Source organism: Pieris napi, chromosome 9 (genome assembly GCF_905475465.1).
Source record: "Pieris napi chromosome 9, ilPieNapi1.2, whole genome shotgun sequence".
Lineage (NCBI taxonomy): Eukaryota > Metazoa > Arthropoda > Insecta > Lepidoptera > Pieridae > Pieris > Pieris napi.
In genome coordinates this window covers 5,708,401-5,722,339 of record NC_062242.1, presented here as the reverse complement: position 1 = coordinate 5,722,339, position 13,939 = coordinate 5,708,401, and the positions used below count along the sequence as shown (strand labels likewise).

General features: G+C 33.2%; 2 protein-coding genes and 1 pseudogene across 2 annotated transcripts; all 3 read right to left on the bottom strand.

Annotated features, from left to right (window-relative positions):
- Positions 1-757: 757 nt before the first annotated feature.
- LOC125052586 (histidine-rich glycoprotein-like) lies at positions 758-1,717 on the bottom strand. The gene has a single exon (XM_047653512.1). It carries the CDS (start codon positions 1,576-1,578, stop codon positions 796-798), a length of 783 nt encoding a protein of 260 aa, XP_047509468.1. The 5' UTR covers positions 1,579-1,717; the 3' UTR covers positions 758-795.
- A 1,666-nt stretch (positions 1,718-3,383) lies between these two features.
- LOC125052583 lies at positions 3,384-4,065 on the bottom strand (annotated as a pseudogene).
- A 933-nt stretch (positions 4,066-4,998) lies between these two features.
- Positions 4,999-5,838, bottom strand: LOC125052582 (cold and drought-regulated protein CORA-like). Its single transcript, XM_047653510.1, has one exon. The coding sequence runs from the start codon at positions 5,722-5,724 to the stop codon at positions 4,999-5,001; it is 726 nt and encodes a 241-aa protein (XP_047509466.1). The 5' UTR covers positions 5,725-5,838.
- Positions 5,839-13,939: the final 8,101 nt, after the last annotated feature.

The following is a 13,939-nucleotide window of genomic DNA, read 5'->3' as shown; positions in this document are numbered from 1 at the left end:
ATCTGGTCAACTATTTATTTAATAGGTAGTTATTTAAATGTTATTTTATTTAAAAATGTATACTTTTTGAATATAAAAAAAATATAATTCGTTTTTGTTTTATTATGACGTATAACTAAAAGACGTAATTTTTAGACATACTTACCTATTATTTATTTTGTAATATGTAGGAAACTTAAAATTATAATCACGCATATACCTATATTACCAAAAATTAAGGTCCTTATACTCGATGACCCGTAGGTAATAAACGCATCTTGCAAATTTTTACAGAGGCCATTCAAAGTTTTTTACACTACTAGGTGAACAATTTCTTCGTTTCTTTCATAGTAATATGAGTATCTCTTTCTTTAATTGCAAACTAGAAGAATGTTCAATTTGTTTGAGGGTGTAATCTACTGATAACGCTTCTACACTAATTAACGGCCAAATGTGGGGCTTACTGGTGTCACACCTCACACTAGATTTATTGCTCTATGCGACATACTTTAAATCCTTCACGCTGTGAGCAACTGTTACTTAATGCGACATTTATTGAGTGACATTCGCTAATTACTTACATTAACGAATCATTTGCGCTAATGTGTGATTGCTGTCTTGCTGATATTGATGGTGGTTATAATAATATTAGGGCAAAATCTACCTAATTGTTTGTCTAATCTAGTAAAATACATTAATTAATAATAATATTTATTAAATAGATGTAACAAAACTATTAAATTAAATGCATTTTAAAACAATCATTAAAAAAATATATTACACAGTTTTAACAAGAGTACTAACTACTTGTACAAATTAATGACCTTTTTTAAAGCCCCAATGTTTGTGGTCTTCGTGTTCTCCTTTCTTCCCATGATCGTGGTGATGACTATGATGCTCATCATGGCCGCCTTCATCATGATGTCCCTTGTGTTCATGGTGGTGTCCTCCCTTCTCATGGGAGCCTTTCTTTCCATGATGATGTTCATGGTGGCCTCCGTGCTTATGCCCCTTAGCAAAGTGGCCCCCCTTTTTGTGCCCGTGCTCATCATGGTGGCCGCCGTAACCCTCTTCAAATCCTGACTCTCCGAATTTTTCATGGAACTTTTTATTTTTCTTAAACTCATCTAATTTGTGTATGCCATGATGGCCCTTTGTTGAGTGACCTTTATGAAAATGGCCTTTTTCTTCGAAAGCATGCCCCTTTTCTCCTTTTTCACCATGATGGTGCTTTAGGTAGTGGCCATCGTCGTGGTGATGCTGCTTTTTGTGGCCCCCATGTTCACCATGATGTCCTTTGTGTCCTTCCTTATTGTGGTGACCTTTTTTCCCATGTTCGTGGTGGTGATGGCCCTTGTATCCTTTATGGCCCTTTCCACCATGCTCTTGGTGGTGACTTTTATGATGTTCTTTACCGCCACCTTTCTCATGGTGGTCGGAAGCTGCAATCTGTAGGTCATCAAAACGATCCTCTCTGAGGTCTCGTGCTATAGATATGCCAAGAATAACGAGCAAACAGCTCGCTACAAGCACTGCCTTCATTGTCAATGTTATTATTGCTAGAACTTGTTTCTTAATGAATACGCCGATTTGCGACATGGTTTTATAGACAACTCGCCGAGAATTTTCTTTGCACCTTGATTAAGCAATTGTGGCAAGCTCACTCTATTATTTTCATTTCTTGCCAAGGTTGGCTCGATATGAATAAATGCAATGTATTTTAATTAAAGAAAATGTACAGTTTGACTTGCTGACTTTTTTAATAGCTCGGACCTGAGGGTAAGTTTCGCTATGAAATAGTTTAGATAAAAATAAGTTAAAAGATGTTTAAACCTGCAACACAAATATTTTCATTAGATAGTTAAGACTGGGCCGCGCGGCGATTATTCACTTCACTTCGCTGGTGTATTAACTCAGTCTGAAAATATTGTGGCACACCTTATGATTCGTTAATGTTATAATTTACCCCCTTTACTTATTCTTATAGTTAATAATGAATTAATTGAGTCATAGTCAAATTATAAGTTATTGAGCTACGTCACATTCCGTGCGTACACACATATTAATTCTCAGTTTAATGCTAGTTTAAAAGTAAGTGATTTAATTCCGAAGAAATTTTAAGGTACACATAGTAGTATAGGTCACATGTACAAAACAAAACAAGCAAGTGGTTAGGTCTTAATTCACATCCAGCACGTGCGATTCCGTTCGACTATATACGAGAATTCATAAACATTACAAATACATATCATCAAGTGATGTAGAATAGATATTTAATGCAATTAAAGGTAGTTTGACAAGCCTTCAATAGAAATATATTTATTTCCTGAACTTAACAAAATTAGTATCACGAACATGGAATTAAATAGAATAAGTTTTTTTGAATATTTTCTGCCACCAAAACTATATATTTATTGGCGCCTCTAATTGTGAATAATATTATTACAGGCTCATAGTTTGATTATTATACTATTATTTGACCATATCATGAAGCTGCCGTGCCTTTAGTTGTCTAAATCGTGAAACGTTGATTTTTGTTAATTATTCACTGTAGGTACCGTCACACCGATTATCCAATATCCATGCCACTATATGACTTTAGTTGTCAATATTTTCATAAAATTATTAGTCACATCAAGCAACGACAGAAACGAACTTTTACGAATAAGCAGTACTTTTTGGAATTAAAATAAGTACAATATATAATGTTTTTTTTTAAATTTATTATTACTTTAATACTATATGGAACGCTACGTTTGGAATATGACAGGATGACAAATTAAGTGTTATTAAAAAACTGTATAAAACATAGCTTTAAAAGCGTTATTGAGTAAAATTTACAAAGAATCAATAATTTATCAAGAATTTCGTAATCTAAAATATTGATTTTTGTGATACGTCAATCACGTAACAAAAAACGGTCACAGATTAGACGACGAAAGTTTAGCATGATTGTAAATACTTAATTTGTCTTAAATAGCCTGTTTAATTCTAATAATATTTTGAAGTTTTATATCCTCGAGGGTGGTCTGTGACCAAAATATAACGAATATATGTGTACCTATTTGTGTAAATTGAGCATGATAATTGAGACGTTAAAAAACTTGACTATATTATATAAATAACATTTTGTAATCTGAAATGGTTTTTAAAATATTGTCATATAGTTTAAAATTAATTACTGAAGTACCTTGAGTTAATATGTGAATCAATTACCTAGCCGCTAGCTAGCGAATAGAATGTTTGTATTATATATCTAAAACAATTTATTTAAGATTGTTTGGAAATTTGTAGATATTTTTTTCTCTAAAATAATGGGATCATTTTTGTCAAACAAGTAAATGTGTATGTATTCAATTTTATTAAAAACAAGTAAAAAACGTGTTACTTTTTAATACAAGTAGTCAAGTTAAAATTTTAGTGTACAGATTTGTGGCCCCAGTGCTTATGGTCTTCATGACCCCTTTTTTATGGTGACCTTTATCACCATGTTTGTGTTCGTGAAGTCCTCCATGCTTATACCCTTTGTGGAAGTGTCCTCCCTTCTTGTGACCCCCTTCGTAGTGATGGCCCCCGTAATGTTCATGATGGCCCTTGACGCCATGATGGTGGTGAAAATGTTTGTCTTTCTTGAATTCAACGTGTTTCTCAATACCATGGTGCCCTTTCGTATCATGGCCCTTATGCCAATGACCGTGTTCCTCGTGGCCGTGGCCATGTTCACCTTTTTCACCATGATCATGGTGATGATGATAACCGTCATCGTGATGTTGATGTTTTTTATGCCCGCCGTGTTCGACGTGATGTCCTTTGTGTCCTTCATGTTGATGATGGCCTTGGTGACCATGGTGGTCATAATGATGGCCTTTGTGTCCCTAATGACCTCCATGGCCGTGGTGATCATGTTCATGGTGCTCATGACCACCACCGTTATCCCATTTATGGCCAGAAGCTGCAGTTTCTAAATCTGCTGATCTCTTCTCCCTGGTGACTTTCGTAGATGCAGTGACAACCAGTGCCACCAGCCCGAAAGCCACAAGCACGTAAATCCTCATATTGGTGTATTGTTACTTGAATATTGTTAGATTCAACCAGGTACAGACTCAAGGTCGAGTTACCGGTTCTTACTTCTAGATTTGGTTTCCTTGCCGGATATTTGCCGCTCAATTGTATATTTATTGTAATAAAGAAAATGTAGTGTATTACATTAAGACAAATTTTAAACATGTAAGGGTCAAGGGGGGTTAGAGTTATATTAACAATGACGTAAATTCCCTAAAAGTCTTGGTAATAAGCTGCTGGACATATGACTAAACCTTTTAATAATAGAGGGTCTCCCAAATGTTCTTTTATCTAAGCGCGTGTTATGTAACCTGACATTGGTTAAGTTGTCTATTAACTTTATATATATAATTCTTATTAACTAATATATATATATTAGTTAAAAATTAGAAGCGCAAACCAAATGTTAGCAATCATCGCACACTTGAAGCCAAAATGTTAGTTATAAGCTCATATTTTAAACAATTAAAGCCAGTTAATACCCAGCTTCAAACAAAGAGTTTTGTTTAACATATGTTTGAACATCCCTACAACAACCGCCACCGAACTTAACTCGCGTAGGCAGTGTTTTCGTTTGCCTTTTTGACATATACGACAGAATTTTTTCATTTGTAAAATTAGCTGATTTTAACTTAATTGAAATCAGCCAAACCCGTTGGCAACCCGTTTAGTTTCGTATATCCTGGTCCCTGCGTCTGTTGTTCGGGAATACGTCGTTACGGTTCGCTCAAGTGGGATGTAGGGAAACGCTTAGATAAATTAAGTCAACAACGCTGAATACCGGCGAATACAAAACTATATAAAAAAAATATTTTTAATTATTAAAAGTGTGAGTCGTCTAATTGGGGACGTAAAAAGTAAAGTCAATAAATATTTTTCTTCTTTTAATTCATATCACAAAATAATCAACAGTAACAAAATTATGATTGTTAGTATTACAATTCTTTACAGCAAAACTCAATAGTGCCCTTTATCCGAGCCCCAAGCTTCATGATCAGCGTGACCCCCTTTACTGCCGTGATCTTCGTGATTTCCCCAATATTCGTCGTTGGCTCCCTTATCATGATGCCCTTCATGGTCTGCATGGTGCCCACCTTTCTCAAAGTATCCTTTGTTGCCACCTTCGTGCTCATAGAATCCACCGCCACTGTGACCTTTATGGAAGTCGCTCCCTTCAGTGTAACCACCTTCATCGTGGTGACCACCATATCCTTCTTCAAATCCTGATTCACCGTGTTTGTCATGGAAATGTTTGTCTTTTTTAAACTCGTCTAATTTATGTATTCCATGGTGACCTTTTGTGGAATGACCTTTATGAAAGTGTCCTTTTTCTTCAAAACTATGTCCTTTCTCTCCCTTCTCACCATGAGCATGGCCGTCATAATAACCTTCGTCATGATGGTGATGTTTTTTGTCGCCACCACTTTCATCAATATGTCCCTTAGAGGCTTCGTGATCAGAGTGACCCTTCTTTCCATAACCATGATCGTGGTAACCTTTGTAGCCCTTATCACTGTGTCCTCCATCTACTCCATAATATTCTCCATGATGTTCCCCGCCATCACCCTTTAACCAATGTCCGGATGCTGCTTCTTCAAGATCTGCTTCGCGTTTCTGTCTAACATTTCTTGAATATACTGTAGTCGTAACTGCAAATAAACAGAAGAGCCCCAAAGTCTTCATGTTATCTTAATAAGATGTACTTACAGATTGACGATTGCCAAATGATGCCTGTTGCAAATTTTGGAGGGCTTATATAGTATTGCTAAACCGTACAGAGGTATTGATATTATTGAGTTTCAGTGTCAGTGTTTAGTGTCAGGGTAACAAAAATTGAACGTTATAATCAATCGCAAATGACCTGGATTTTATCTTATAACAATGAAACTTACAACTTGAAGTTCAATATTAACGTTGAAGAAATCCAAACTTATACGAGTGTCTTGTGTTATAATATCCATTATTTCAAGCATAATAAACCCATACACATTGTAAAAATTAAAATAATAAAGTCACACTTTCGTAATCTTTGTCATAGTACAAGTGTGTGACATCTAACCTGTTTACCCATGTCTTATCCGTTCCACACATTCAAATAAACCACCTTTTCAATTATATTCTGGGAGCGTCTTATCCCATCCCTAAAACTCTCGATTCTTTTGCATAGGACTGCGGAGTTTCAGTAAAACCCTCAATTCAAGCTCATTTTCCAAAAGGTACAACACAGAAGGTAGGTATTTATTCATATTGAGTATGTTTTAAACAAAACCTTTTGAAATCTGTACTGCGCCAGTTAGATCCTTCGGATAGCGAGTTCCTCCGATCTTATAAATATGACTTTGTATAATGATCATGTTCCTATAATGGGTTACAGAGCCAACATAATGTAAAAATTATCTTGGTTTTAGCATACTCCCATTATATAAATTGCTTCATTATCTAACATCGAAGAATTACGCAGCTATTCATTTGATGATAAATGATTTTTTAGGGGTGATGTTCTCGTTTTCACTAAAGTCAAGGTTGTACGTGTCAAGGTGATATTATGAAATAGCTGTTCACTGTTTTTATACGTTTTATATTTCTTTTTAATTTCATCGATCTTTGCGTCACCGTTTCCGCACTGGTGCACACAGTCTGCTTCTCAATACGCTTACAATTACCAACGAAACCGCATGCCTCGATTCATTTACAACGAACATTTCATATTTAAATGGCAATTGTATAGTTGTTATTACTCCAATGAATTCGTAAAGAAAAACTCAGACCGCGAATGGAAAATTAATTTTGGAGAAATATGAGTACATCGTAAGTTTTATAAATTAAACAAAAGCTTGGAGGTTGGTTGGATGTGTTGTATTTAATTACTTTTAAATCATTTATAGCTTTCTCACTATTCAACATATAAATAAGGCTATAATATACTTTGATTGATAATGTTTTCCAGGCAGATTCGGACACGGCGGCAATTTCTATTGATACCGGCCATTTAAGTAGGAGAGTGCACAAATGTGCTATATTCCAAAGCTCTGATGACAGACTTCCGACACTAGAAAGCATTAGGATAATAGGTATAGAATTGATACCATCCAAGCTTACCTACTTAGATGGCATTTTAAGTTTTTGCTTGAAAAAGGTGTATCCATTTCATTGGCTCCACGAACCTGAGTCTTCATGCTCTGCAGTTGAATTTTCTAACCAATGAGGCAGCTGTGTTGATAAAGAATAGCGGAGCTTTTCTTTATCCTCTATTCTTTATCACAATAGCCTGGTTATTGTGAGAAATACACTCACAAATAAATTGTCTTTAGAGTTTGCGAATCCCTAATAAATGGGTCAATTAACTTGGCGTCGGTCGCTTGTCGATAGTGCTGTATACGTATCCGTTAACAATGCATCCATTATTGATTGTAATAGCCACGTAATGATCCGTGCTACTTGTTTTCATATTAATATCGATTTATGTCGCTTAATTGCGTAATTTATTGGCAATATATTAGATGGGTGATATGGTTACTGAAAATATGCCCAGACGATGACAATACTTTTCTATAATGGTGATTCTATTTTGTTTAAAAATTAAAGTATTTTATATATGTCGTTGATTAATGAATATATATGCTTAATAATTAGAGAAGTACAAATTATATTTCATATATACATTATACATAAATGTATAATTGTATATACTACAAATTTTGTTTCCTTTATTTCGATTTTAAATTAATTTTATAATATAAAAGGAGTAGTAAACGGAGCTATTGCGCTTATTATGTACGGAATGGCATGTGAACCTTAAATAAATACAAATGATAAATACATAATTAAAATTCGACAACTGGGCGACTATTCGTTAAAATAATTGCTCCATTTTTCTTGTGTAAATAATAATGCCCTCATTACATTTTAATATAAGCTACTGATCAGAAAGGATAGGCTTTAACATTTATCAGTTTTCAGTTACTTTGGAGAAAATTACATACAATTAACTGAATTTAATGAACGGTAACAAGGCTTTATTGGTCCATTAACAAAATTTAAAATAAAAATTCAACATGTTGAACAATCAAAAGAATAATGTGACTTAACGAAATTAAAATCGAAATTCTCAGAAATCTATTAAACTAGGCTTCCTCTATTAATTAAAATAAACATAATGTTTTGTTTAATTCCATTTTTTTATATTCAGATCACATAAAATATTTTTTAGTCACATAAAAATAAAACAAAAGTAACAATAAAAAGCGATAAAATCTACTATAATTTAAAATCACTTTAAAATAACTCAATAAAACTATTAACTATGTAGTTTCAAAGTCAATCATTTTTAAAAAAGTACGAGCGTACAAAGTACACATGTCAGAAGTGAAACTTCTTTGGCAAACTAATTTTTAAGTCTTGTTCATATTTATACAAATCTAAAACTTTATATTTCCGAGACTTAGAGGGAGAGAAAAAGGAAGATATGTTAGAAATTTAATGAATTTAATTGTCATTAAAATATTAAAAGTGTCGAAAATTAATACAAATTATAAATTTATTTCTTCGATAATAAAAACACGTGGCATTTTAATTTACAATTCGTCATTTGAGATTTCAATAAATTATTCTGCATAAAAAATAAAATACTAAAATTAACGAAATCAGCAGCACATCTTCGTGACGCTAATATTATTATCATTGCGTTTCATCCGAAAAAAAATTACCCTCTAGCGCCTAAAGAAGTTTCACTTCAAAAATATACTCAGTGTTTAAGCTCAGTTTAAAAAAATCAAATTACTACGACCGTAATAATTGATATCAACTGGACAAGAGAAAGGCCAAAGGAATTCCGGCGTTCGAGCAATAGGATCGCCCGGCTCAACCGGAAACTATTAATAAAATTGCACTGCCGTACGACGTGCTCTTCAATTGATTTTCATAAAGAGAATTGTCATTCCCATGGAGAATCTCTCTTGAACCGGGATGACAATAGTCGTGATATGAAAAGCAGGTGGATCGACCTTTCGTGTCTTGAATACTAAACATCTTGTTATCATCTTATTCCCGCCGTCGATGAGGGCTAAATTATCTCAGCCATTTTCCAGTCGCGTTTTTTGAATTTGATTTTATAAGATTTCCTTTGTTTCTCGGCCACTTATATTGAAACTTCTGCTTCATTTCTTTTATGGTAATCATAAAATTTAAATCACTAAACGGTTGTGATCTTAAAATATTAAATTTTGCTTTAAAAATACATTACTTCTTAATACAAAAAGAGGTCCAAATGTTATTTAATACTTTATTGATTTCTATTATTGTAGTTATAAATTTAAGTAGCTTTCAATTATATTTATAGTTATATAATATACAAATTCCTCGTGCACTTTTTAAATAGAATTTGCGTTCTATCTGTACTATGTAAAAAAATAATACCCGTTTCGTATCAAGTTTAAAAAAATATTTTGCTGTATAATTTTCACATTTAATGAATTGTTAGCAGAGAGAGCTCAATTAAAAGATTGATTTAAACTAGAAATATTGTATTGCAACTATTTGTTTTTATATAAATAATGAAAGTCCGCTGTCCGTAGTATTAAATAATATCTATGTTCATTAAAAGATTCTCGCTACTACTTGCTTCTATATATAGAATAATATAACATCATCAAATCTACTAAACTCTTTTGCAAAAAAGGGGCACCTTAGGAAATTTACATTCTAATGTCGATTTTAGTTATGTGTTATTTAATTGTCTGACGGAGTCCCGTGCTAGATGCCCGTTTTTTTGCAAAAGAGTTCATCTAGCTATTCCGCAAAATTCTTCAATTTCTAGTTACTGCATTCAGCAGTAAACGTGTCGAGCACGTTCAATTTTTCATTTGTTTAATTTAGCTGTGATTAATCAGGATAACGAAAAAGATCCGTTAATAAAAGAAAATGTTCGTAACGCTAATTTGGTTAGTACTCAACGTAAAAGATTTAATGTTGTAAAAAACGCCGGGTACTAGAGGTACTCGACTTTAATAGGGGTGAAACTTTAGCGAAGTCTCGTTTCCGTAACCATTTGTCAAACAAAAAATATTACCCAACTTCCAGGGAAGGTTTCAGGCGTGACGTTTATAAATACCCTTTCCATTACGGTGGAAGCTTTATGCAACTTCTATGTCACAAACTTTACAATTGTTTTAAAAGTATTAGCTACATTCTCGAAAGCTTTTCACAAAATGGCACAATAAAAATTATGATGTCTCTAGTGAAAAGCGTTCGTGCATGAAACGTTAGAACTAAAATAAGCAATATGTAGCAGTAAGTGGCGAGTGCAACACGGCACGATCGATGAGGACTCGTAGCCGTAGATTGAACGTAGACCCGATTACACATTATATAACGACTGAGAATTGCAATTACTGCATTGATTTTATTTAGTTTTCTGTAGTAATGTTAGCCTCGCGATTATGTTAACGATTCATTTCTGCTCAAACGCAGGTATATCCTGCGTACTCTACAACTGTGTCATATTTGGTTTTATGATATAATAAAATAACGCGAGGAAGCTAGCATGTTTTAACCGAAAAAAATACTGTCTGTGTCAGCTACAGAAGGTTGGTGATGTTATGGCACAACGAAACAAATGTAGAAAACTGACGACAACCTAATAAAGTGTCACTTGGTGTATGTTCATAAATGTATTCCAGGAACAAACTGTAATAAGCTATTAGGAATGTATAAATTTTAAAGTAGATGAATCTGTACTTAAAGTGCCTGACAAAAGTAAATATTAATTTTCATTTACATAAAAGAAATATGGATTCATTGATGAAGACTATTTTTAAACGTTTCTTTTGTTCAATTTGTTATTAAATGCGCCATTGATTATATTGGCTGAATTCAGTCCCTAAAATATTTATAGCAAAATCAAGTGAAAAGTCACGATAAATACATCTGACGCAACTGTTGGCGTAAAGCTTTCTAATAATAAGTTTACAAATAATGTTCTATATATTGTTTTTTGTTTATGCGAGTACAAAAATTAAATTATAACTTTTTTTTGTTTTTTTTTAATCCTGTCAGTCTCTTGCTTAAATACGATTACACTATTATAACTAATCACAAATTAATAGACAGTTAATTATTTAATTACATATATGTACTTGATTGGTATATACATTCTGTCCACAATTTACATCCAAGGTTGAATTTGCTTAAAATTCGAACATAAACAGGAACATTTTACTTGTAGGTAGGCAGTTAATGTAATTATAAGGGCGAGGTCTTGTAATTATAAAGTGCTTATTTGAATAAAGAATCTCAATCAAAATTTTTTTTAAACAATTACTTATAAGTTAAAATATAGCTTTTCAATTATTCTACCTGTTCCATAACTGTATGGAATATAGAGTATACCAGTAGCAGCACAGAAACTAGTGAACTCCAACTCCAGCGTAATATCCAACTTAGAAAATACTGGCATTAATGATGGTTTGAATTGATAGGTTTATTTAGGGTATAGGATAATTTTACAGATATAAATACGTTTTCCTAGCCTATTAGATATATATAGCAGTTAAATCTGTTTATCTTGTGACTGAGCACTACGCAGAGAGTTTAATTTCCTGGCCTGGAAATTACTCACGTTAATGAAATCGTGACGTCTCGACGTCAAATGACACATTTGCAAATATTCAGGTTTTTCAAATAAACATACCCATTTCAAATTAAGTGCCTGAATATCACGAAGTTGGATCGATCGGGATTAGGTATATAAACATTTATTTACTCATAAACGTTCACTACATATATAATTAAATAGTTAGTTATCAGTTTGAATTCAAATAAATATTTCGAATTAGAAATATAGCGCGCAAACTCTGAGAATCAATTACTTACGAAATGTTTAAGCCCGCCATATCCCTCGCTATTACAACTATTTGCTTAGAAAAATGAGACATCTTAAGAAGCACTAAAACATGAGCACGTCACTTGCTCCTCACAGACGGAGACCCAAGCAAGGCACAATTTATGAGGCAATTCATCAGACCTCTTAGAACGCCGCTATATTTTATATTTTGTACCTACTCTATAGTTTCGCTTAGGCTTGGCTTTAATAATAAACTCGAACCGTACAATCCATTACTATTGTTAATATTAATCTGTTTAAAAGAACTAAGGTTTTTATTATAAAAGGAAAGTCTTTAGAAACTTTTTAGTTTAAAAAAAAAACATTGTAACCTCAAATGATCCAATCTTACGACAATTAACTGACTAAACTTATATGAACTCTCTTAATGGTTACTTAAGGCTTATAAGAACGTTATTTTCTGTAGGTAATTGTGAGTAATTATAATAAATGCAATAGATAAAAAAGTTACAATCCCCTTTAAAGTTGTATCATTTCGTAACAGACTAAGCAGGGATGGAGTGCTTAGCGGTACACAAATTCATTCTGAGACGCGCAAGTTAAATGAAGTTCTGTGTAATTACTCTCAGAAAGACGGTTTACTGGGCTCAGTTTTGGTGACAGCCGCTGCCGCACGACGCTCACGCTCTAATTGAAGAATTCAAGTCATTCTCAAAATAAACACGTATTATACAACATGGGTATCGGTTTTTGTTTTCAAATTATGAGACACAATGTTTATTTACAAAATAAAAAAAAAAAACAATATATATTCAAATTACTTTAATTAATTACTAGTACAATTAAGACTTAACTATATATGAAAATTGAATCGCCCCGATATTAGGTGCACGATCAATAATCTATATTATATACTAGAGAATTGACCGGTCCGATGTGAGGTATTTATTGTATTTTGACCGCTTACTTTTATAATAGTGTTGCGTCGGAGGGGTGCAGGTTTTCTTGTATAGAAATACGCAAAGCTTTATAAAAATAGGCGAATAATTGGCGAAACTCAATCTTTTAGAGGTTTAAGACGTTTACTATTTACATATTTTGATTTCCTTCACCATTTATTATTGTAACGAATAATATACGAACAGAAAACCATTTTTATAAACAATATTATGAATTTGGTTATTTAATATCATTTGTTAGCCACAATTATATTATATGTCAAAGATCGACTATGAAATTCACCAAGTAGATTCCATTATGAAAAATTATCTGTTAGTGCCCGTTTTGTGTAAGTAGTTAGTTAGATTACGTTTCATCGAACTTTTAATATTTATGTGATTGGTTAAATAGTGTAGAAAGTGTTTTTATTAAGTTAAAATATCAAGCAAATTTAAATCACCGTTATACTTAGACACTGTTTACACCATTATAATACATATTACATATAAAACGCATGGCTTTTTCATTGCGCACGTCATTTTTTTATATATAACAGGAGGCAAACATGATGTTAAGTGATTCCGACGCCCATGGCCACTCACATTACCAGAAGGCTCGCAACTTTTAAGAATTGGTACGCTTGAAGGACCCTAAGTCCAATTTGTTTGAACATACTTCAGTGAGCATCTGGTTCCACATTGTGGTGATGGGCGGCAAAAACGACGGGTGTCGAGGTGATACGGGTGGTGTTTTGTATTCTGCCTTGACGTCCGATGATGAAACTCAGCAGCTGCAAACAAGTGCATTAAGAACAATATTTGAGGAATAAAATTCATTGGACTAAAAGAAGGCTATTTTGAAGTGCGCTAATTTCATCAGAAACTCTTAGCTTATACGTTGTAAACTTAAACCTGGACCCCGATTGAATTCAGTCCAATTGAGTTAATCTAGTTTTAGTGAGCGCATTTGAGGATATTTACTGTGTTTTTTTCAAGTATAGCTGTTTTAAAGCGGTTAATTCAATAACACTCTTACGGGCTACATGTCATGTTAATTTGGTAGAATAACAGCATCACGCCAGACGAATTTTGCGTGTACACCTATGTGGCTTAAAAATTT